The following is a 21,864-nucleotide window of genomic DNA, read 5'->3' as shown; positions in this document are numbered from 1 at the left end:
ATATATATATATATATATATATATATATATATATATATATATATAACCTGTGAGGAAGTTACCTTCGTGATGTCCTCACGTGATTTCTCTAATCAATTATCAGCCTGTGAAATGTATTTTTTGAAAATAGCATATTGTTTCAATTGCAAACACGTATTTTAATGTTTTTCTCTATATAAATAGAATTCCATTTTATTAAACTATTTAAATTTAATAATAAAAAAAGATTGCAAATAGAAGCGTGTTTTAATACTTAAAGGCAAAAGTTGTGCATTTATACTGTGATTTATTTTGTAAGAGGTGAAGGGGTCTCCTTGCGCGTTCTCCTTGGCTGTCTGCTGTGAAAGACTTTGAACTTGAACTTTACTTGTTGTCCCTGTCCAGCCGAATATGAATGAAGTACTTATCGATTTTATATCCGAATCTATTAATTTCATATCTCAACGTATTAGATGTCATCTGTAATATTTTTTTTAAACACACTTTTTAAAAATGTGTAATTTCTCATTGACTTGCATGCGTATAAGTGTTGAACATACGGATTTATGCCTATTTCTGTCTTATAGTTTTGTATATTGCAGTGGTCTGGTGAGATTTTTACTTTATTTTCATTTTGTACACCAACTTGGATAGGTGTCCAAAGAGCTACATTTTAGTGCTCACTGACTGGGCTGAAAGTACTTATACTTTCGTGCCAATATATTGATTGTGACCCACCTTATCTTTTTCCTCAACAGTAAATCTGGAATTATGTGGATAGAATATGGTCGGACACGTAAAAAACGGCACAAATAGCTTTACGCACAAGTATTTTTTAGACTTCCTGTTCTAGTATAAATTATATAGTTTGTATTTTAGATTTTGAGAAAACAGTCGATGTACCGCTTCTAACAAGTTCAGAATCGCTGTTTTTATAATTACAAATTTTGTAAGTTATATGTAAGTATGTTAAAGATAATTTAAACTATGCATTAAGTCAAAATCAAATACTCGAAGCTTTTGTAGTAATTGAAGTCTGCAAGGGCAATACTTGTGCAACCTTGACCTTCATCACAGCATGTATTGTTAATCGATGTAAAATGCAGAGAGATGTATAATTGTAAAGCTTTCCATAGAGGTTAAAACAAGTTCTTTCGGGTGATTTCAGAAGCGATTTGTCAATTATTTTTTCCTAAGATACATATCTTAAATTCTAATTCGAAGGACTGTTCAAGTGCATATTCGTTAGAGCGGTGAATAATAACAAAAACAAACCGTCCTGTTTCGTTCCGTTATAGCTTAAATGTACTTTTACAAAAATGTAACAAAATATAGGATAGATCATCTGTACTGAGTTCATATCTGAACATGTCCTTTGGTGCATTAGTTGGATTTGTGATGTAGTTGGCAACTTTATATAAAATGCTTTGTGAACACCCAGCGTTTCTGGATATAAAACGTTTTTTTTGTTTAGTTTTTACATCAATTTCTTGTCCTAAAGATTAGAACGGTTTAAAATAAAGGAAGGAACATAACATTGAGTTTAGTTTTTTTTTAAAGTGCGTGTCAAGCTACCAGAGAATAGCTAAAATTATACCATGGAAGATTAGATTAAATATATTCCTATAGCAAAAATAATTTTGTCCAATGTGATAAATTGATGGTAAGCATAGGTTAGAATGACCACCACTCTTCATTATGTGTCCACATACTTTGCTGCACGCTGATATGTGTCGTTGTGATTCTGGGATGTAGCTGAAAAATAGCTTATTACTGCTGGCTGATCGTCGTGTTTTTCCAAAGATTTCCAACAGACTGTCAGAATATGCCGTCACATTTGCAGATTTGTTGTTCTCATCCATGCTTTTCTGTACATTATTTAGTACTTACATTCCAGTTCAGCTCTTTGCACGTCAGTTTTTGTGTTTTCATACATACACGCACACACACAATTAAGTGCCCAAGTGTGCATGCCCTATGCAGAATGTGCAAGCCTTTATAATTAAAAAATAATAATAAATAGAGATCATATTTGACTTAAAACTGCGCTCATTAAGATATTTTTACACAATAGATATTTACTCCACATATAATAACAATAATATCTGAATTTACACACATCCCCTCGGTTCCTAGTTTGGTGTGTAGATTCCTCGATGATCAATGACTGTTTGTTTGGTCATGGTGGTTTTGTCCTGAGGAGTGAAGCTGCCCACTGTTCTTAAGCAAAATCCTCTAAGTCCTGCACATTACTTTGGTTTTCCTTTATTTTCTGCTCATTTATTTAATATCATTGTTTGCACCTTTTGTAGTTGTTAAGAACCAATATTATAATTTAGCAAATAAGTAAATTATTTTGTACCGGAAAATGTGTAAATATCTTATGTAACTTCTAAAAGGATATTACTTATTTGTTTAAATTCTGTAAGTTTGTAAATTTAGGAGAGAAGGGTTGTATGCGAACGTACTAGTGTGTCGACATGATAGCATGTTATTAGATGCCAGATTTTTCAGAAGTGTAAACTGCCCATAGATAAATATCAAATCAGCGTTTAATCAGAATCAGGTTTTTACACTGGGTTTCTTATTTTCGTGTAGTTATTTTATACGATTATGAAGAAGTTATAATTTTATAAAGTTTTGTAGATAAGAAATGATTATCCGAGGATATTTTTTCCTGTGACGACTGAACGCCTTGTGAAATAAAAAAGAAGTTAATAGTAGCAAGTTATTGTGGATGTACATGTTCTAGTTCTGCTGTTTGTAGCTGTTGCTACGGAAAAACCATTGTTAAACGTCAAAGAACTCACTGCTGTTCTAATTAAATAATTGTTGCATGTTGTTGAAAAGACGATGGTGGCATCCCTTATTCGTGTTTAAGCCGCAAAAGTTGATTCGTTTTGGTCCTTTGTTAAAATAAACTCAAGATAGCCTATGTGTTGCTTTTTAGAAGCCTAAACCTGTTACTTTTTTCTTGTAAAAAAACAACGAGTCATGACAAAGGCCTATGTTTTTTGCTTATCATTCCAGATCAGTAGATTATGTGTGATATGTACGCTCTAAAAAATGCTGGGTTGTTTCAACCCATCTTTGGGTCAAATATGGACTAACCCTACTTTTGGGTTAAAAATGTAATGTAAAAATTTAACCCAACGGTTGGGTTAGTCCATATTTGACCCAAAGTTGGGTTGAGTGTAGCATGTGATATGCGGAGTAAATTGCTATCTACTGGTTGCTGTAATGTTTTGTTTCTGCTTTTTTCTTTCTTAAATAGGCCTATGTAAATATTCTGAAATAATCCAAAACTGCTAGGTTTGAAACTTGAACAATTTCACGTAAAACAAGAGCTCGAAACATTACTTATACAGAACAATACAATAAGATTGGTCCAAAATATTCCAGCTCACCAGTATATACAGATTATTGTTCATTTTCAAATCCCACTGCTGGTACATGCATTCTGAGATCTCAACGGTAGGCTATAGGCTATTCAGTTAGATATGGAGGAAATACGAAAACTTTATTTGACCTTTTATTTGACTATCTGAAAAGAAAAGATGTCAGAAACCGAGAAAGCTACACTTAGAGCCATGCTGTCGCAATTAACATGTCTGCAGAGGAACTGACCGCCTCCTTTAACTTGAACTTGGACTTCCGACGAGACGTGTCTGAAAGTGGGGGAGACATTTTGTCTGTGTATAGACGATGTGACAAACGGACCTTTGGATGTCATTGTAAAGCAGCCCTCTGAATCTAAAGGCCTTAACGTGGAAAAATAAACGAGTGATGCAGAAAATCAAGGACGAATTGTCATATTGCATGAGATTCTTTGTCAGGTGCTTTTGAATTGTAATGTTGTCTAATTTTACTTCGAAGACTTTAAACAAGTCATCATAAATGGACCGGTGTTCTGACAAATAATGCTACCAGATTATGCTACCAACACTGTATTTACTGTAAGGGTAGGTTTAGGGTTGGGGTAGGTGTACATGCTAATAAAACCTCACACCTTATTAATATCATTCTAGAAGCAAAATCTGATAGATAGCACTTTTCGCTATCAAATTATGCTACCATTTGTTTTAATGGGAGGTAGCAAAATCTGACAGGGTAGCACAAATCGTCAGAACACCGGCATAACAAAACGTGGACAGTGTCCATAATCAGTTTTTCGTGGTTTGTTTCTGGTTTTGTAAGATTTGCTTTCTCGCTTCAGTGTAACCAGTGCTTGTGATAATTGCAAAGCAGGTGATATACAATTAACAAAAAAATCTACACTGGTACTGTCGGGTTTCTGTGTTAAAACGGTTAAAAATGAACCGTGTATCATTATTAGGAACGCAATGATGCTTCCTATTTCTTGCTGTATACTCTGCCTGACCGCAGATTTGAATTATCGCATTGCTCACGTTCTTCTTATCAGCCACAGATATATACCGCATTGCACCGAGATTGAATTGACGCAGGCCGAGCCATATTCTGTTGACAACTATGCGAGATTTAATACGGATTTGTTTCTTCTCTATAAGGGACGGTATAGCTTTCTGGAAGGAGAAGAAAGGTCATGATGAAACAGAGTTTGATATGTTTAGTTTGGAGGACTGGTTAGTCGTACTACCCACTCAGTATACTGTTATTTTCTTCGATTAAATTTTAATTGAACCATGTTGGTATATGGGTATAGTATAGTAGCACTGTGCCACTGCAGCGACATGATACACATTCATAAACGTTGGCACGGCACCCTGCAAGATGTAATTTTTTTCGTAGGAGAATCAATTTCTTGAACAAGGCCTGCAGCAGCCCCGCAAGAATGTGCATGCAGAGGCAAGGTGTAGCTTTAAAATGCCTGGAGCACTTTACTTTTTTTTATCTTTTTCTTTTAATGATGATTAAGGCATAGAACAGGTTGCGTTTACGTATTTTGAAGAACTTTCTTTTGTTCAAAATGCAATATACTATATTATGTACATTTTGGTGGGAAATTCTGCGTGGATGTCTTTATTTGCATCAGTTTTACCTGTAAATCAGGTTTTGTAATAGAGCGATATAGGTACGTACTTTTAACGCACATCTTAGCAATTAGACAAAGTCTTAATAAATAATAAAATTAAGGTGGAAAATATGCAGTTTCGGTATAAACATTAGTCTTTAAAGAATATCGAGCGAATGAATCTAATTTGCGATGTATGATATAGGCCTACCCATCATAATGTTTTTTTTTGACTGACTAAACTATCGAAAGTGAATATTCAAATAGTCTCTGTGCATTAGAAACCAGAATAGAAGCCACCTTTTAATTGCGCCCAGGCTAGCGAGCTTTAACCGGTGTTGCAATCGATTTTTCCCCACTCCATGACAATGCAAGACGCTCAGCCACAACAATCCAGCTCCCAAATCTCTGAATGACAGATTTCATTGACTAACTCGGGCGAGCAAAACTGAATAACTCTTGTTTTATTCTAGAAATAAATTAATGGGTATATGGATCAACTCAAATATGTGCTTTATAAAAGCCTAAAATTTATTTTTCTTGTTTTCATATCAGAAAATAGAAGAAAATTAAGCAAAAATTTATTATTTTAACGCTTGTGTATACTGTAAATGTTTTTGCATGAGGCAGGGTTAAAGATGAAGTTATTTGCTGGGGAATAAATTCCTTTCATTTGTTTTCTATCATATGTGCATATGCATAAATAGATGTATAAGTCTGAATGACAATTTGGGCCCAGTGTGATAGAGAGATGTGTAGACAGCGACAGGTATCTGTCTTTACTCAGTATGCCTGTATAGTAGCTCGTAGGTTAGTATTGTAGGTTAAGTGCGTAATAGCATGCAGAGCAATGAAACAGACAAAAGTTTTGGTGTGAAAAATAAGATAAAATATAAATATTGAAATAAATATGTTGCTTTTTACCATTAGATATGGCTTGACATTAGAATAATTTGTCACGTGACCGACAATTTGTATGCTTATTTTTTTGTAAATTATTGTCGCTTTTAGGTGTTTTCGTGTGATGACGTCTACGATGTTGGAACTGTGTAATTGGTTCGTTCTTTTTATCTATATTTGAGAGATCTCAATTTGTAACAGCCCAGGCAATGCTTTTCTTACACTTTTTATTCTCTTTAAGCATTTGTAATATTTTTATTTGATATTTTTATATGTATTTTCAAAACATCCCTCCTTGTTAGTTTGTTAAACTGGGGCTAAAAAGTCAGTTTTCGGAAAAAGTTCAGATTTCTAGTTTTGGGACTGAATAAATATACGGTTGCAATAGTTGAAATAAATCATTTGACATGTGAAATAATGTGTTTTGTGATTTAAACAAAGAAATGCAAAGAAAGAAAAGTGCTTTCTCGCATAACCAATCACAGGCGCACGTTCACATAGAAACAGACTGACTCAGACACAGAGACACTCACAAGATCCTCTTCCAGTTTGACACTGTGGTCACAATTTTAAAGGCGCAGTGTGGTGAGAGTCCCATTTCAGCGCTCTTGCTGTTTTTCAAACATTGCTCACTGATTTGAAATGCTAATACGGAACTGTGATGTAGTTTCACGATGTAAAATGTCGAAAATGTACATGTATTTTAGTTAAGAGGGTGTAATTTGAACTGTTGCATGGAAATGCATTTCCAAACACAGGCAATAGTGAAGCATGAAGCCTGAGATTACACGTACGCAGTATTATTATTTCACGGTGTTAGAGAGGAGATGCGATTAATTTAACTGAAAACTACACAAGTGTAAAAACAACAGTAGCTTTAAAATGCATATTTCAGACTAATAATAGACAGGAATAGCAGATATTGTCAACAGAGCCTTTTAAATTAACGCCATTTCAAATCGTGTTATGAATATACATATTCAAACTTACTTTATTCAAACAGATCTTGCGTGTCTTTTGAATAAATATTTTCAGCCTGTGAAGCAATAACGTGAGCACAACCTTGCTGCGTGTGGAGTGCGATCTTAAATATGAATTAAATAAAACATTATTTAAATAATTGAAATGTATTCGCATTGACGAACAGATTTATGCTACACTCTAAAAAATGCTGGTTTGTTTCAATATGGACTAACCCAAAAATGGTTAAAAATGTCATGTAAAAATTTAACCCAACGGTTGGGTTAGTCCATATTTGACCCAAAGTTGGGTTGAAACAACCCGGCATTTTTAGAGTGTACTGTTCATATCACTTGGGATTCTGTTTTATTAAAATAAGATTTGTTGTACTTGGTATAACTGCTGTTTAACAGTGATCGTTCCCGATTTAATTGTTAAAAATCAATTTTGAAGTTGTTTTTTGCAATTAATGACAAATTAATCAAAGTGAGCTTTTGAAAATGATCATCCAGGGTAAATTTACTAGTTTACTGCATAAGCTACTGCAAGCTCTGCCTTAAATTAAATACGGTAATAAGGTAACATGTTCGACCAAAACTCTTTGGCCTACGGCTTACGTTACAATTTTATTTTCACATCAATAATTTGCTGGTTTGAGGAAGAAAATGTAAAGAAATATTGTACATCATTGCATCAGTACTAAACATTTTTTTTCCTGTTTTGTGACGAACCTAGTTCTAGTACCGTAGCTCATTTAATTAATGTCTACAAATCTTGATAATATAAGTCAGACGAGTAAGCTAGAATCTCTATAATTAACATGGCATACAGAGGAACACTTCACATTAATACGAGAGGAAGAAAGCAGATTCACCGGAAGGGGATTTCTGCATTGTTAGTCGTATTTGTCTTCCTACTCGTAACAGTTTAACAGTTGCCGGTGCACTTTAAAAAGTAGAAATTACTTTGGGGACCACTTGGATTGTTTGCCGGTTTCTTTTCCGTTTTCCCAAGTTGTATCTCAAAGCCTTTCAAACTACAGCGAGTTTGCATGCATACGAGTGTGAAGTTCATTCTTGTCTGTCTAGACTCTGATTACGACCTTGTTTGTCTGCGTTTTTTACCTTGACCTTGGACTTCCATACAGCTGCCATTTGTAAGATTTGTCCATTCTTCAGTCTGTGAAGACAACGATGGATTTATCTTTGCAAACAGGAGTAATCAATGAACTCATCAACATTATATCTAACACAAAAAAAAACACTGTCTAAATGGTAAAAACTGTTCAAAGACCGTCTCTGTCTGTCTAGTCGCTACACAATTGAAACTAATAACAGAGGAATGTTTTAACAGGGTATGGGACTCTCTTATTCATTCCTCATGAAACGTTGCATTGTAAATGTGCAACATCAGACCGGAAGAAAATCTGATCCTGTGTCTATGCGTTTTTTCTTGCCATGGCACTAGCTGGATCTGATTAAATATTGTTGTATTCTACATTCTAGAATTAAAAAAAGAATAAAAATGCAGCATAAAATAATAAACAACTACAATACCTGGAAAAACTACAGATATTTTTGGCTGTGTATTGTGTAATCCTGACATTGGACAAGTCAGTGAAAGGAAAGATGTTAATGAAGAATGTAAAAATATCCATACTTAACATTTCAAATATTTTTTCAGCTGTATATTTTGCTGTTTGTATTTGCTTTGTTTGATCTCAAACTAAACTACGTACACATCAGCACGCGGTCCTAAACGTTGGAGGGTACATGGAAAATAATAATTAAAACAATTCTTAAAACTGCAATTGTGTAACTGAATATGAGGCAAATTATTTTATAATAGTGAGACAGAAACATACAAATCGATGAAAAGCAATTCACAAAAGATTCATGATCACACGCCAATAGTTTTATAATGAAAATGGTACATGAAATAACATGACAGAGCACACTAATGCTTTTTTGCCCTGTATAGAGTATTTTTATTGTTTGTAGTGTTTTTTTGCATTTTTATTCGTATATTATTCTAGGTATATTTTATTAGTTATTTTGTTGTTGGTTTGGGTTTTATTTTATTTGTTTCTAAAATTAATTTACAGCAGAGTAATTCATTCGTATATTAAATAGCCTAACGCAAGTATTTTTCCCTCAAATGCAATTGGAAGTTAATCCTTTCCTTTAGGTTCTTGACGATGACAAAAATCTACTTTTATTGCAAGAAAATAACTGAAGAATAACTGAATTCATACGATTCCGATCATGTATAATTTGCTTATGCTACTCATATTCTGTGAAACTCTTTATGAATTTCTGCACGTTTCCTTTTATGTATAGGAGTATGTGTATATGCATATATTTATGTTGTCACATATATGCAATGTTTGAGATTGTAGACAATGAAGGTTAAATAAAAAAAATAAAAAAGTGCATACTGCCAAGTGTCCAGACATTTGTCGGCCGAAATGTTGAGGTTGTTTTCTTTCCCCTTAGCTTGTAGCCTTCCCCTTTAAGACCAGCTATCTCCAATTCTCTTAGCCAATGCCTGGGCACCGAAAACCTTAAAAGCTAGGCGTGAAAGTGAGCCAGTAGTTGTTTAAAGGGATTATTTTTCCCACCCACAACCCAGTCTCTTTGGGATAGTTAGCATATCACGTGCCTGCGCTTTAACGAACTTGACACATGGATGTAGTCGTGCGCATGCGCGTGTGTAAAATGTAGTTGGAAATGAGGTATCAGTCTTGGAGTAGGCGACTTTTAAAAAGCATCGGCAGCCCGTGATATGACGACTTCGCTGGTCCTGCATCCACGCTGGGCGGACACCTTGATGTACGTGTATGAAAAAAGCCCGAATGAAAATAATCAGAATAAAAGCCAAATTATGGAAGGATTGAGCGGGAATTGCCCTGCGACTCATTGCAGGGAACTGATCTCACACCCCGCGCTGGGGCGGCATTCCGGCACCATAGCGACTCACCAGGGATCCATGTACTCGGATATATCTTCCCCTGAAACTGGGCGACAGTGCCCCGCTCCACAGACGTCATCTAGCGCCTCTCTGAGTTACGGCTACCCGTTTGGAAACCCTTACTACGGTTGCAGATTATCTCACTCGCACAACGTGAACTTGCAGCAGAAACCGTGTTCATACCATCCCGCAGAAAAATATGCCGAGACGAGCAGCGCCTTGCCCACTGAGGAGCTCTCCAGCAGGGCAAAAGAGTTTGCTTTCTACCCGAGTTTTGCCAGCTCGTACCAGGCGGTTCCAGGATATCTAGACATGTCGGTGGTCCCCAGTATTAGTGCGCATCCCGAGCCACGTCACGATGCATTGATCCCCATGGAGGGCTATCAACACTGGGCTCTGTCGAATGGCTGGGATGGGCAGGTGTACTGTTCAAAGGAGCAAGCACAGTCTTCTCATCTTTGGAAATCTCCGTTTCCAGGTATGTCTTGGTATAGTTGTAAAACCATGAAAGTATGAAAAGTGCATGTGTATTACAGGGATGACACGACTACCTGTTATGATAGGACATACTTTTCCCCAATTGTAAACTGAACGTGCAAAGCTTCGCCTTAATGAAATGTGTCTATGTATTCTTCACGAAAAGTAATCAGTTCATAAGAGCTTTCAACTCATAACTCTACATAATGGATTATGATTGCGCATCCAGAAGGTCTGCAGGAACCTGTCAAATGTGTCAGTTTTGTTCTATTCATTTCATGACATGTGACAGTCGGTAAATGTTCAATTGGCTTACCACAACAAGAATTTGAGCGAATCCTAAACTCAACAAGTTTCAGAAAGACAGAGTTTAGCTTGCCTAGACTATACGTTTTATTTACAACCTCTTACATAAAATAGTACAATGTTTGAGTGACGTATCTGGTTACAGAGGTTAGTCATATATTAACTCAAAAATTATTGAGTCACAGGATTCTAAAGCTAGGAAAGTCACGCAATTTGGAACTGGGGTATGGCAATAGTGTCTACCTTTGCTCCTCCCGTATGATAATACAGAAGGTCCTTATTTGTACCACGCATATAAATCTTTGTCAGCAGTAATCGGGAGTGGTGCCCCGCAATCTGTTATGGACATTCTGCGAATGCCACGGAGCAGCATTATTTTTTTCCTAAGAGCAGCTGACGTTCTGTAGTCAAGTTATTGATTTTAGCCGTGAGCTAAAACATTGCATATGATGCAAATACCAACTCAGCCATTCAGTATTGTTACTCAACTGGCAAATCAAAATGATCAGTGCTATGTTGGTAGTTCACTGTAATTTCAGATCTAAACTAAATATACTGTCGCGTTATAGTGAATACTTGTCACCACCATCACGCCCCTGACCCGTTTAGCCACCCTCCCCTCCCCCCTAGAAGAGGTCATATACACAGGTAGCCACGAATAGCCACAAATAAGGATATAACAAAATATACTTGTTTAATGCAGACCTTTTGATGAAAATCGTCTTTACAGTTTTTCAAGTGTGTTTGGGGCAGTATTGAACCAAATTTCTTCCTCTTTTATCAGTGTCTCACCGGACAAGCAAGTAATAATAATGTTTCCTTTTTTTGTTTATAGATGTTGTTCCGTTGCAGCCAGAAGTCAGCAGTTATCGTCGAGGGCGCAAAAAGCGTGTTCCCTACACCAAGATACAACTAAAGGAACTGGAAAAAGAGTATGCAGCAAGCAAGTTTATCACCAAAGACAAGAGACGACGCATTTCTGCGACAACCAACCTCTCAGAACGCCAAGTTACTATTTGGTTCCAGAACCGCAGAGTGAAGGAGAAAAAGTTTGTCAGTAAATCCAAGACTAATAATCACATGCATACTTGATGTATGTGTCGTACTTTTTTTCGCCAGCTTATATCCTTCCGTCCAGAAAGTCCTTTATTTACCTCTGTTCAGAAATCATGAATGAAGAACGTCCGGGCAGCCTCTTTCAGTCTTCTTTCACTTTATTTAATTTAAAACATGCACACACACCATAACCGCCCACTCTTTGGCTTTTTGGGCATATGATACAAAACTGTGAAAATACAGAAAAAAAAGAAAACATTTCAACTTCGTCCTTTTCTATGAATGTACATATATAAGTAATAAATATTTAAAACTACACAAGTATCAAAGAGACATATGGTTTACGTGCATCTGAAAATAAAAGGAGACCCGACCCTTCTGCATCTCTTCTTGAGTGCGTCAAAGCCAACCAGACGCAGACAACACTCATGGGGCTCAACATGTACGAGAAGAGGGAAAAAATAATTCTGTGGGACACTTTGGATGAATCAAGACTTGTATAAACTCTCGAAAGGCTGTAGCAAATGTTGAACTGGATCACGAATAGAACCGACATTTGTTTTTCGTGGAAATTACAAAGATTTTGCTAGAATGAGCCTGCGAGACTTCAAAAGCTAAATGGTTCAGTGTGGGATACATTGCTTTTTACTGCCGAGGGTAAACCAGGCTGCTAATGTTAACTGTACAGTTTAATGCTTCTATTATTTAATTTAGATTTCGCGTGTGACAGGTCTGTAAAAAAGGAATGTTTCAAAATAATTTGTATGTGTCCCTATTAGCAGTGAAGGATATGACTCTGCCATGCAACTGGAATGATTGTAAGCATTTAAAAATCATTTAGTATTAAACATTAATGCACAACCTTTTTGTTTTTATATATAGAAATATATATCGTAAAGCATTGGAGCTGTTCACACGACTTGTCTGTATCTCTTTTCGTGCAGTATGTGAACTGTATTGTGGTGTTCAATTCCTAAAGTACTGAATTGAGACATATTTCATAAATAAAAATGACAATGGAATTTGTTGAGTTCATGCTGCTTGTATTGAATCAATGCATTTCAGTTATCAATGACAGCGGTGGCCCATTTATGGCCGCTTCATAGATAGATGCATATGTGCCAATCCATCTTTATCTGTTTGATAAAGCTTTCAAGTGAGCTCTTACAATAGATTAAATGTTTTGTGTCGTTTGGAAAGATATTGCATATTGCAAAGACTAACTTTGTTCATCAATAGTAGTACTCGGGGTTGCTTGAAATGTATAGCTATTGAAAAATATACACAACCTTCATATTAGTGACAAGACAAGATGGTATTGACAATTGCAAATGGTAAAGTATTGTCAGTTAACTTACAACATTTAAATTGTCTATACTTTAAATGCTGGCAGTCCAAAATTTACCGCCGAGTAGCCTATCATTTGAACCAGAATGCTCAAGCAACGGGCTTCCAACAGGCCTTACATATTTTAATAATTCAAGTGGTGCACTTGCATGTGATCTAGGCACGTAGTGTTTATCTATTAAATTATAGTAGTAATAATGTAATTCTTGGTTATCGTTCATTTAGATTTAAAAGTCTGCTCCGTTCGTAGGTCATTTTACCATCATTTAAGTAATGTTTTTAAACAATAAAGGCGAAAGAAGGCGAATTTTCAATGAAATGTCGCTATGATATGCCACAGTCTGATATAATATGGTCTTCACCGTTTCCTACTTCATCACAAGGATTATCCTGTTTCTTGCATCATGAAGGTATGGTCGGAAGCATAATATTCACTTAATGTTTAAAGATTTCATTTTTCTTATCAACTTATTATTAACTTTTCAATATGATTAAATAAAAGAAACTGCCTGAAGCACTGTTAATGGTGTAAATTATTTTAAATTATTTTTCTTATGACACACCTTTTAATTTCAATGGCAGTGTGTAGGCTACATTCAACGACTAAATTAAATACTGTCAACTTTCTGTTATAACTAATTTGCTAAAGACGGTGTTGTACAGGACAGTTCTTATGAGTCTTAAGAGAGAATTAATCAGACGGGATTTAACTCGAAAAATGTTTGTTTTTAAACATATTTTAGTAGAGTTCAACTTCTAAGATCTAGAAAACCGGCTTGTTGATTTTTTTTTAACCAAAGGTTCCTGCTGATTTGTCAGATCTTTTTCACAGTTGATCTTTACACACACACATGTATGTATGTATGTATGTATGTGTATATATATATATTCCCCCATTTGAGGAGACCAGGCTATAATCGCTATAACACTATAAATGTATTAAAGTTAAGGAAACACTGAAATAAATGCTGTTAAACGGACAACTAAAGGGCCTATATTAGCAAATATTATGTGAATATAAGAAACTCTGTAATTTGGTGTATACTTACGAAATTTTAATTTCCTCAGTAACACGTATGAGGCACACACCCGGTTACTGCTAAAACTTTTTGCCATCAGTCAACTATCAGTGTTGTGCAGAAGTTGGTTACTTTGAGGAGTGAGAAATTTTGTGTTAACTGCATGATAGTTGTTGTAACAGCTCTTGTTTTACCGTCACGTGATCTCGCGTTACCCTTGACCATGACTATGCAGTCGCTTTGACCTTGACATCACAGAGTCTTGTGAATAATAAACAGAGGGGCTGGACACCACTGCTCGTGGTTTGTTTTCAAGCAAACAAGGTGTTATTTCCCTGTCTAGACGGCGAGAGTTAATGACATACCATAAATACATAAAAAAGGAAAATGCTCTTATTATCCAATATCCTTGTCATTGTGAAAATGTACACTGTGTACAACCGTTTTCTTTTTTACTTCTCGTACCATTGAACACTCCGCTTTTCCTCTTCCGCGAACCCTTGCCCGTATAAGTTTTAAACCACCAATGATTGTATTCTCTCATCATGAGGTGTAGGTTATATTGACCACGAAGGCAGGTAGTGCATTTAGCTACGTCTGCAAAAGACCGTGTTCACAGAGATGACATCTTGTGTTATTTCCATAGGCGTGCCGAGAAAAGATGGGTACTTCTTCCCAAATATTAAGAGATGCATCCATGGTCACGTCAAAAGGTATGGCTAGTTATTTTTTTATTTGTAGTGAATATGCACAATGCCTTGGTGTTTTAGATAATTTATGAATATATAAATGTGTGCATTGATATTGATGCACTTGTTCTGTCAAGCTAACATTTTCTATGTCTGGTTAGCCGCAAGGCCTATTCAATATATGCATAGATCTATTATGAGCAATGCGCAGGAAAGAGAAAAGAGACCGTCTTCGCAATGTTTTTTTTCCACCTAACACCCTTTAGGATTTTCCCAATGCCCTTATTTTCGTTCATTTATTGCATAATGTAAAAATTTCATCATTTTATGCTCTCTGCAAAAAAGTAAATAGAAGTAATTAAATTGTTGGATTTCTAAAGTCAGACTACAAATTATTAACTAGATTAAAAGACAGTATTTCTCATTATTAGCTGTAAGTTGTTTAGTTCAAACCTATGTTGATAGCTTTGTTTTGTGTCGCACTATTTTACTAATATTAATATTATATAAATAGTTTTATGGTTTTGACTATAGCTATTAATATTACTTTCTGGTTTTGCATGGGACAAGTGGTGGTATTGTAATATAGAAGTCGAATACGTAAATTTGCTAATTTTTGTCGTGTAACAATTATTACTGGGTATCACTGCATTAGTTTATTAAATTGTAAACTCAAAAAAAAAAACAATGTTGCACTAATAAGCCCCTAAACACATTCTCTTAGATTACTGAAATTGATTTAAACACATGCGTATACATAAAAAAAAAAATGCAAACGTATACGCATTTTTAAAGCAAGTTAATTTCTGGTGGCGCGTTTCTCTAAGTTATTCATGCTGGAATCTGAGAACAATAAATATAGAAATAAACGCTTTTCAGAACTATAGGGTTTCGATCAATGTGCTGCTTAAATAATAGATGTTTAATGCGTAAAGCCTGTTCAGCCAAACACACCAGCTTTTTTATTCACCGTTTCTAAACAGACCAGATGGAATGCGAGGAGAGAGATCCGTGGGTTGAGAAGAAAGGGGCTGATAACCTCTGGTGGCGTATGGTGGAAATATCAGGAAGTAAGCAGTGTAGATTCAGCACGAAGACACATGCTTTGCACCGGTCTTTATGTAGACAATTTGTATCTGGCGCACGTCCTCTTATAGGATATGTGTGTTTAATCTAAGATGAAGGTAACTAATAAACTACTAATATGTAGCTTAAAGTATATATTTGAAGAATTTGCTAGTGTTCATGGAAAGACATGGTAAGAATACCGGACACACATTGAATTGAATAGTTAGGATGTTGTTCATTGAAATACAGTGAAATATAGCCTACTGATTGAATTCCCAACTGTATATAATATATATTTATTATTTGATATATATGCTATATAATATTTGATATAGATATTGTAAATGCATCTCTTAAAATATGACCCAGGTTTGTCGTTTCTTAATGTTTTTCTTTTCTCTCTCTATTTTGTAACTTCTAATATTCCCAGCTCGAAGTATAAAATTGCATAGTCCCTGAAAAATAAAATAATAAATAAATAAACAAACTAATAAACACAGAAAAAAGGCAAAAACTGGGTTCAGGTTTGCAATTTTCAAACGCTGTATGTTAAGTGTTTTTCTCAAACATTAATTTGTTTAATCACTTTAACGTTGTCTTTTTCTTTACACTCAATTTATATTGACTTAATTTAATCAAACTTAATTGCAGTAAAATTTTAAGCAAACGTAATTGTAGTAAAACTCATAATTATGCAACAATGCCAACACAAGCACTTACATTTGTGTGTTCATTCACACTATTTCTGGAAGATTCGTAGCAGTCGCGTGTTTATTTCTCTATACGTATGTAAAATTGCGATTGAATTAAACTGTCATTATTTAAATTTACTATTATTGTGGTGAGCATTACTATTATTAGTTTTAATGTCTTTTGCGCTATCCAACTATCATCAAACTTTCCTTTCTTTAAATTGAGTTCAAGTATTGGACACCTGGAATTTTGCATTTAATTCACATTTAATGCACGTTTTTTCCCTTTAAGAAATTGGCTTTGGAGGACTTTCACAGCAAGGCTTTCAGTGAGCCAACCTGTCTTCCAAAATGAAAGACAATAAAAAGGCCTTTGTTTACGCTATGGCCCTGTCTGGACGGAAAAGAGATTCCAAGACAGCAATCTCAGAGCGGCGCAGACAGTGCACTAGACACTGACCTTGAACTAACAAATATTTTAGCCATTTTCCAGAGATTTTGGAGATTTTAACTTTGGCCATCCTAGCGGTAAGAAAATGTAATATTTTTACTGTGACTCTTAAGCGATATTGTTTGAGACAGGTTGTTTGAGGGGAATATTTTTTGTGACCGAATTAAGTTGTTGAAATGTTCCCAGGGAGAACCAGGAACTCTCTCAACAACTTGTTTTACTCTCTGTTGTGCTCTTGGGGGAAATAATAAAATATTCTCACTACAACTAATCAGAAATAACGAACAACTGACTAGTGTATTAATTAGCATAAGTGTTTTCTCAAAGTAACTAAATTTCTGGTCTCTGTAGCTTCATATTTGGTGATTACATTTAACACAAAAATGTCCTGATATTTCAGTAAAATATCTGAAAGCATTTAAAATTTATATACACGGAGTGTTGCATAGCATGTTAATTGGTTACATGAATCTGGTATGAAGTACTCTAGCCGTAAAACATGCACATGTGTGCCTAAAATTTTAATGTAATAATTCTTGGGCAATTTAGGGGACAGCATTTGTAGTCTTTTAGTTGTTTTGAGTTTCTGTTATAGGTGTTAAGTCAATATTTGTAATGAGTTGAACACCGGATTTCCTTAGGCAGTATCTTTGTATTTATAGCCTAGATACCCATCGCCATTAATGAAGCTGTTTGTGGTTATTTTTGTCGGTTTATTTCAAAGTAGATGAAACAAAAATAAATAAGTTGGCCACGATCATAATTACGATCACGCCTCTACACTGACACAAGCTTTAGATTGGCAGCAAACGCAAAGTTACTGTGCTGCTCAAAGACTCCTGCAATAAATAAGGGAAATGTAAATTATTAAAGTGAACGAAGAATGCAAATATAATTTGCTCAGTTATAAATATATGTCAGCATGAACATTTGCTCAAGTGGCTACGCAAACGCGTAAACAAACCAGTTGTTAAAAAAGTTATGAAGGAATAGACATCAGTCTGTTTATTTTTATATGACAGCTGTATCCACATCTGAAAACCTTTAACTTGTAATGGTTAATCGCAATTCAGATTTGAGATAAAAAGGATATAATTCAAAACAATCCTTTGTGACACTAAATACACAAAGATTAAAAAATAACGTTAAAAAAATAATTTTATTTATAACATTTATTTATAATTAATACACAGGGGAATATACTATTTAAAAAAACGTAAGGTCCAAAAGATTAGACTAACACTGAATAGGCATAATAACTTAACACACTCCAATGTGAGACAAAGGGTTTAGTGCGTATTGTTATTATTGTCCTTTTGTCATACTAATCTTTATTTCACCGCTTCATTATGTTCTTAATATAATATACACGTGACAATGGCACTTCGTTGCAGTTGATATGAGGAAAAATTGCGTGTACTTTATATATTTACAATCAAAAATCAATTAATCTGATCTAGTGTGGTGTATTTGGAGCGGCAGAATCATTTTAATGCCCTCTGCCAGCTTGTAAAATTCAAATAAAAGAATTGCGAGATGTGTAACAATCCGCCATGAGTTTGACTGCGAGTATTTATAGGATGTATCTGTTAAAGTTGTTCATGTGAGGTGTACTAGAGCATATTATCTAAACTATAGGCTACGGTCTTAAAAAAATCTTATAGAATATCATCTTCTTTTACGGAGCCAATGGTTTCAACCTGCTGACCCCACTACAGTAAATATGAGTGGAGTTCAGCACTGAGCATCAGTATTTCTTTAAAACAAGCCTGTAAAAGATGAACATCACATCTTTATATGACACTGAATTCAACCGTAATTTGTTTGAAAACAATGTCGAAAGAACCCTCACCTTCAATGAGAAAAAAAAATTCTTATTTCGTATTTTTATTTTATTTAGTTATTTTTTTGCCAGGTAATAAAGATTAAACGAGGCTAGGGACACTTCTCTATATTTCTAAACAGGAAAGTGAAAGACGATCAGTTTAGAACCTTTGAGCTATGGGAAAAGAAAAACAAGATTTTACATTTTTAATAAGATATTTTATAGTATTTTTAAAAAGCATATAAAACCCGTAATACAGAAGTTAGTATTTTGTTTTGTCTGAAATGGACCAAGTGGGTGGTACCTTCTAGTGTTCGAATAAGCTCCGGCACGTGACGTGGAGATGACCAATCAGGTGCACCTCCAGGTTTAACTACGTTAAATGTCAGATTGCAATAAACTAGAAGCTGTTGGTCTGGCCCGCGGAAATGGGCGAGCATAATCTTCTTAATCCTGGGTTTGTGGGACCTTTGGTAAACATCCACACTGGAGATAGGTTTTACTTCCCGAATTTTAGAGCCTCAGGGGGACAGCTGGCGGGGCTACCGTCTCTCTCGTACCCTAGAAGGGACAATGTTTGCTCTCTCCCGTGGAATCCATCGGAGTCGTGCAATGGATATCCTCAGTCTTACTTTAGCAGTCCCGTATCCATTAACCCCTCTTTTAATCGATCTTGTGAAATAACCCGACTGGAGGAAAGCAAGTGTTATTATGGCAATTCCAGCAGCACCAGAGAGCCGTGTTCAGACAGCAACAACCTCAAACGAGAGGAGCGAGCAAGAGATACATCAGTATCGTCTGATCACGGGATGCACAATGGGATGGGCAACAGTGGCACCTTCTCCAAGTATGATTATGGCACCGAGCATCTGACCCAAGACCCGCCATCCTGTCAGTCTTTGGAGTCCGACTCCAGTTCTTCAATGCTAAACGAAGGAGGAAAGGCTTCAGCAGGCGACCCACAAACCCTGCTATCGCAAGGAAACCACGCAAGCAATATCGCCAGTGGAGGAGGTTTGTCCCTCGCATTTAATCACAGCTGAAAGACAACAGAAGCAAATAGTACAATTACTCATATCTTGCTCCAGCACATTTTTTTTGCATGACCGTTTATTTTGGCATTCACTGACTACTGTTATGATTTTCCTGCATGGTTCTTGCGTGGTTGTTCAAGGCCACTAGGGGTTGCCCTAAAATGCTCCACGTTCACCAGTTTAAGCGCTCAGTCATTTATACAACCAGTAAACACAACATCATAAAATTCAACAATCCCATTGCCAATGTTTGACGCCGTTTACATAAAATGCATAGTTATTGTTGTTAAATGTACGTTTTGCCAAAGCCCTCGCGTTATTTTAGCAAGTAGGACAGATTTGTAAAATGGCAGTTGCTTTGACAGAAAAAGGGGACGTTTTTTAATGACTCGTAAACTGAATTAATATCGTTGTCGTGCAGCAAGAAGTCATTTAATATGCCTTGAAACCGCTAAATAGGTAGGGTTCTTGCAAACAGGACAATTATCGCGTTAATGTACATTTAACTAGAACAGTAAAATCCTCTAAGGCTTTCTTCTATGTAAACAGATAAATTCATCACATAGACAGTTTGCATGACACTTCAGATTGTCATGGAATCACGTCTAATTGTCATGTTAACAGCCTCACAAAATGCACCAAAAATTAGTATTTTACGTGGCATCGAGATGCTGAGAGATTTTGATGTGCTGGCCTAGGAGATTTTTTTTGCAGCTCTCTCATGAACCCGTGCTTTGCCTCCTCTAGGTGCCCCGTGGTACCCGATGCACACCCGGACCCGCAAGAAGCGAAAGCCCTATTCCAAACTGCAGCTGGCCGAGCTTGAGGGAGAGTTCATGCTGAACGAGTTCATCACCCGGCAGCGACGTAGGGAGCTGTCTGACAGGCTCAGTCTCAGCGACCAACAGGTTAAGATTTGGTTCCAAAATCGGCGGATGAAGAAAAAGAGACTGTTGCTAAGGGAGCAGGCTTTGTCCTTCTTTTAAGGAGGCACAAAATATACATTGCTTAATGGTAATCAAACAACAGTATTTAGTTAATGGTAATCTACCATTGGCCCATTTTCCTCTGAAAGTCTTGCCCTACGACGCATTCAGGAATCACGAATAAGAATTCAAACATAATAGGGGTACGCGACCAAATGATAGCTCCAGAAGTCTGCTGATACTATGTGGTCTGGTGTTTATTTAAGAAGGTTCGTGTCCAGCAGTTTTGGGCATGTACACGCTGAGAATGTTTTAGTTTAAGTTTTGAAAGTAACAAGCTGTCTAAGCCATTACTCACTTTATTAAGTAATGAACTGCTAGTTAGAAACTCAGACAAATATAAGCTGTGAGATGGCATTTCGGACAAGGAAAATGTTCTCTTATCGGTCTGAAATGATCAATAAATATTTATTGTCGGAGTGTTAAAACCCATTTTTGAAATTATAACACTCGTGCCATAATCAGTGTTCTAAGCTAGAAAAAAATAAAATAAAATAGACTGAAGCGCCAAACTTGGTAATATTGAGAATCCTTAACTGTTCGTAATCTCACATCTATGTTTTTATTTTGCCAGTTATAAGAAAGGGCCGTTCAAACTCAATATTCGGCAATAAGAAGCTTGGGCAGCGTTAAGTCATCAAAGTTATCTCAGTTCCGCAGTCATCGCCACGTGTTCTATGGCACGTTCACGGTCACGGGCACAAAGTTAGTGACCCAACTCATATCTTGGGCCCTTGAGAACCAAACTGCAATTATAGAACAGCTTTTATGAATAGACTTTGATCTAGCCTGTGAAATGTCATTCTGACAAATGTTAGGAAATTACTTGTGCAACTAGATTTTGGCCAAAGTGTAAATTGGTAGGCCTGCAGCTAAGCCGCACAAACTGCTAATACAATATTTATTCATGATATAGTGAAAAACTTTATAAATGTCTCTGTCATATTTGCATTTTAACAGCATAAATTTCCCATTAAGGATTGCTTGTCCCTTGATCTGCGTTATTTGGACATATTCGCTTAGGTCTACTAAATTAATTCACAACAACAGTGCTTCTGGGAGAGAAATGCATGGTCAAGTAATATTAAGAAGACGCGCAATTATAAATTAAA

The 21,864-nt window shown here is 35.9% G+C and overlaps 2 protein-coding genes across 2 annotated transcripts; both read left to right on the top strand.

Moving 5' to 3' along the window:
- Positions 1 to 9,573: 9,573 nt before the first annotated feature.
- LOC107593972 (homeobox protein Hox-C13a) lies at positions 9,574 to 12,494 on the top strand. The gene is made up of 2 exons (XM_016283887.1): positions 9,574 to 10,280; positions 11,421 to 12,494. The coding sequence occupies exons 1-2, from the start codon at positions 9,617 to 9,619 to the stop codon at positions 11,675 to 11,677; spliced, it is 921 nt and encodes a 306-aa protein (XP_016139373.1). The 5' UTR covers positions 9,574 to 9,616; the 3' UTR covers positions 11,678 to 12,494.
- Positions 12,495 to 19,061: 6,567 nt separating this feature from the next.
- Positions 19,062 to 21,629, top strand: hoxc12a (homeobox C12a). Its single transcript, XM_016283888.1, has 2 exons — positions 19,062 to 19,746; positions 20,514 to 21,629. Exons 1-2 carry the CDS (start codon positions 19,161 to 19,163, stop codon positions 20,750 to 20,752), a joined length of 825 nt encoding a protein of 274 aa, XP_016139374.1. The 5' UTR covers positions 19,062 to 19,160; the 3' UTR covers positions 20,753 to 21,629.
- The last annotated feature ends 235 nt before the right edge of the window (positions 21,630 to 21,864 follow it).

This window comes from Sinocyclocheilus grahami, unplaced genomic scaffold (assembly GCF_001515645.1).
Source record: "Sinocyclocheilus grahami isolate Dianchi unplaced genomic scaffold, SAMN03320097.WGS_v1.1 scaffold178.1, whole genome shotgun sequence".
NCBI classification, from domain to species: Eukaryota; Metazoa; Chordata; class Actinopteri; order Cypriniformes; family Cyprinidae; genus Sinocyclocheilus; species Sinocyclocheilus grahami.
Note: the sequence above shows the minus strand (reverse complement) of the source record. Positions and strands in the feature narration are given on the sequence as shown.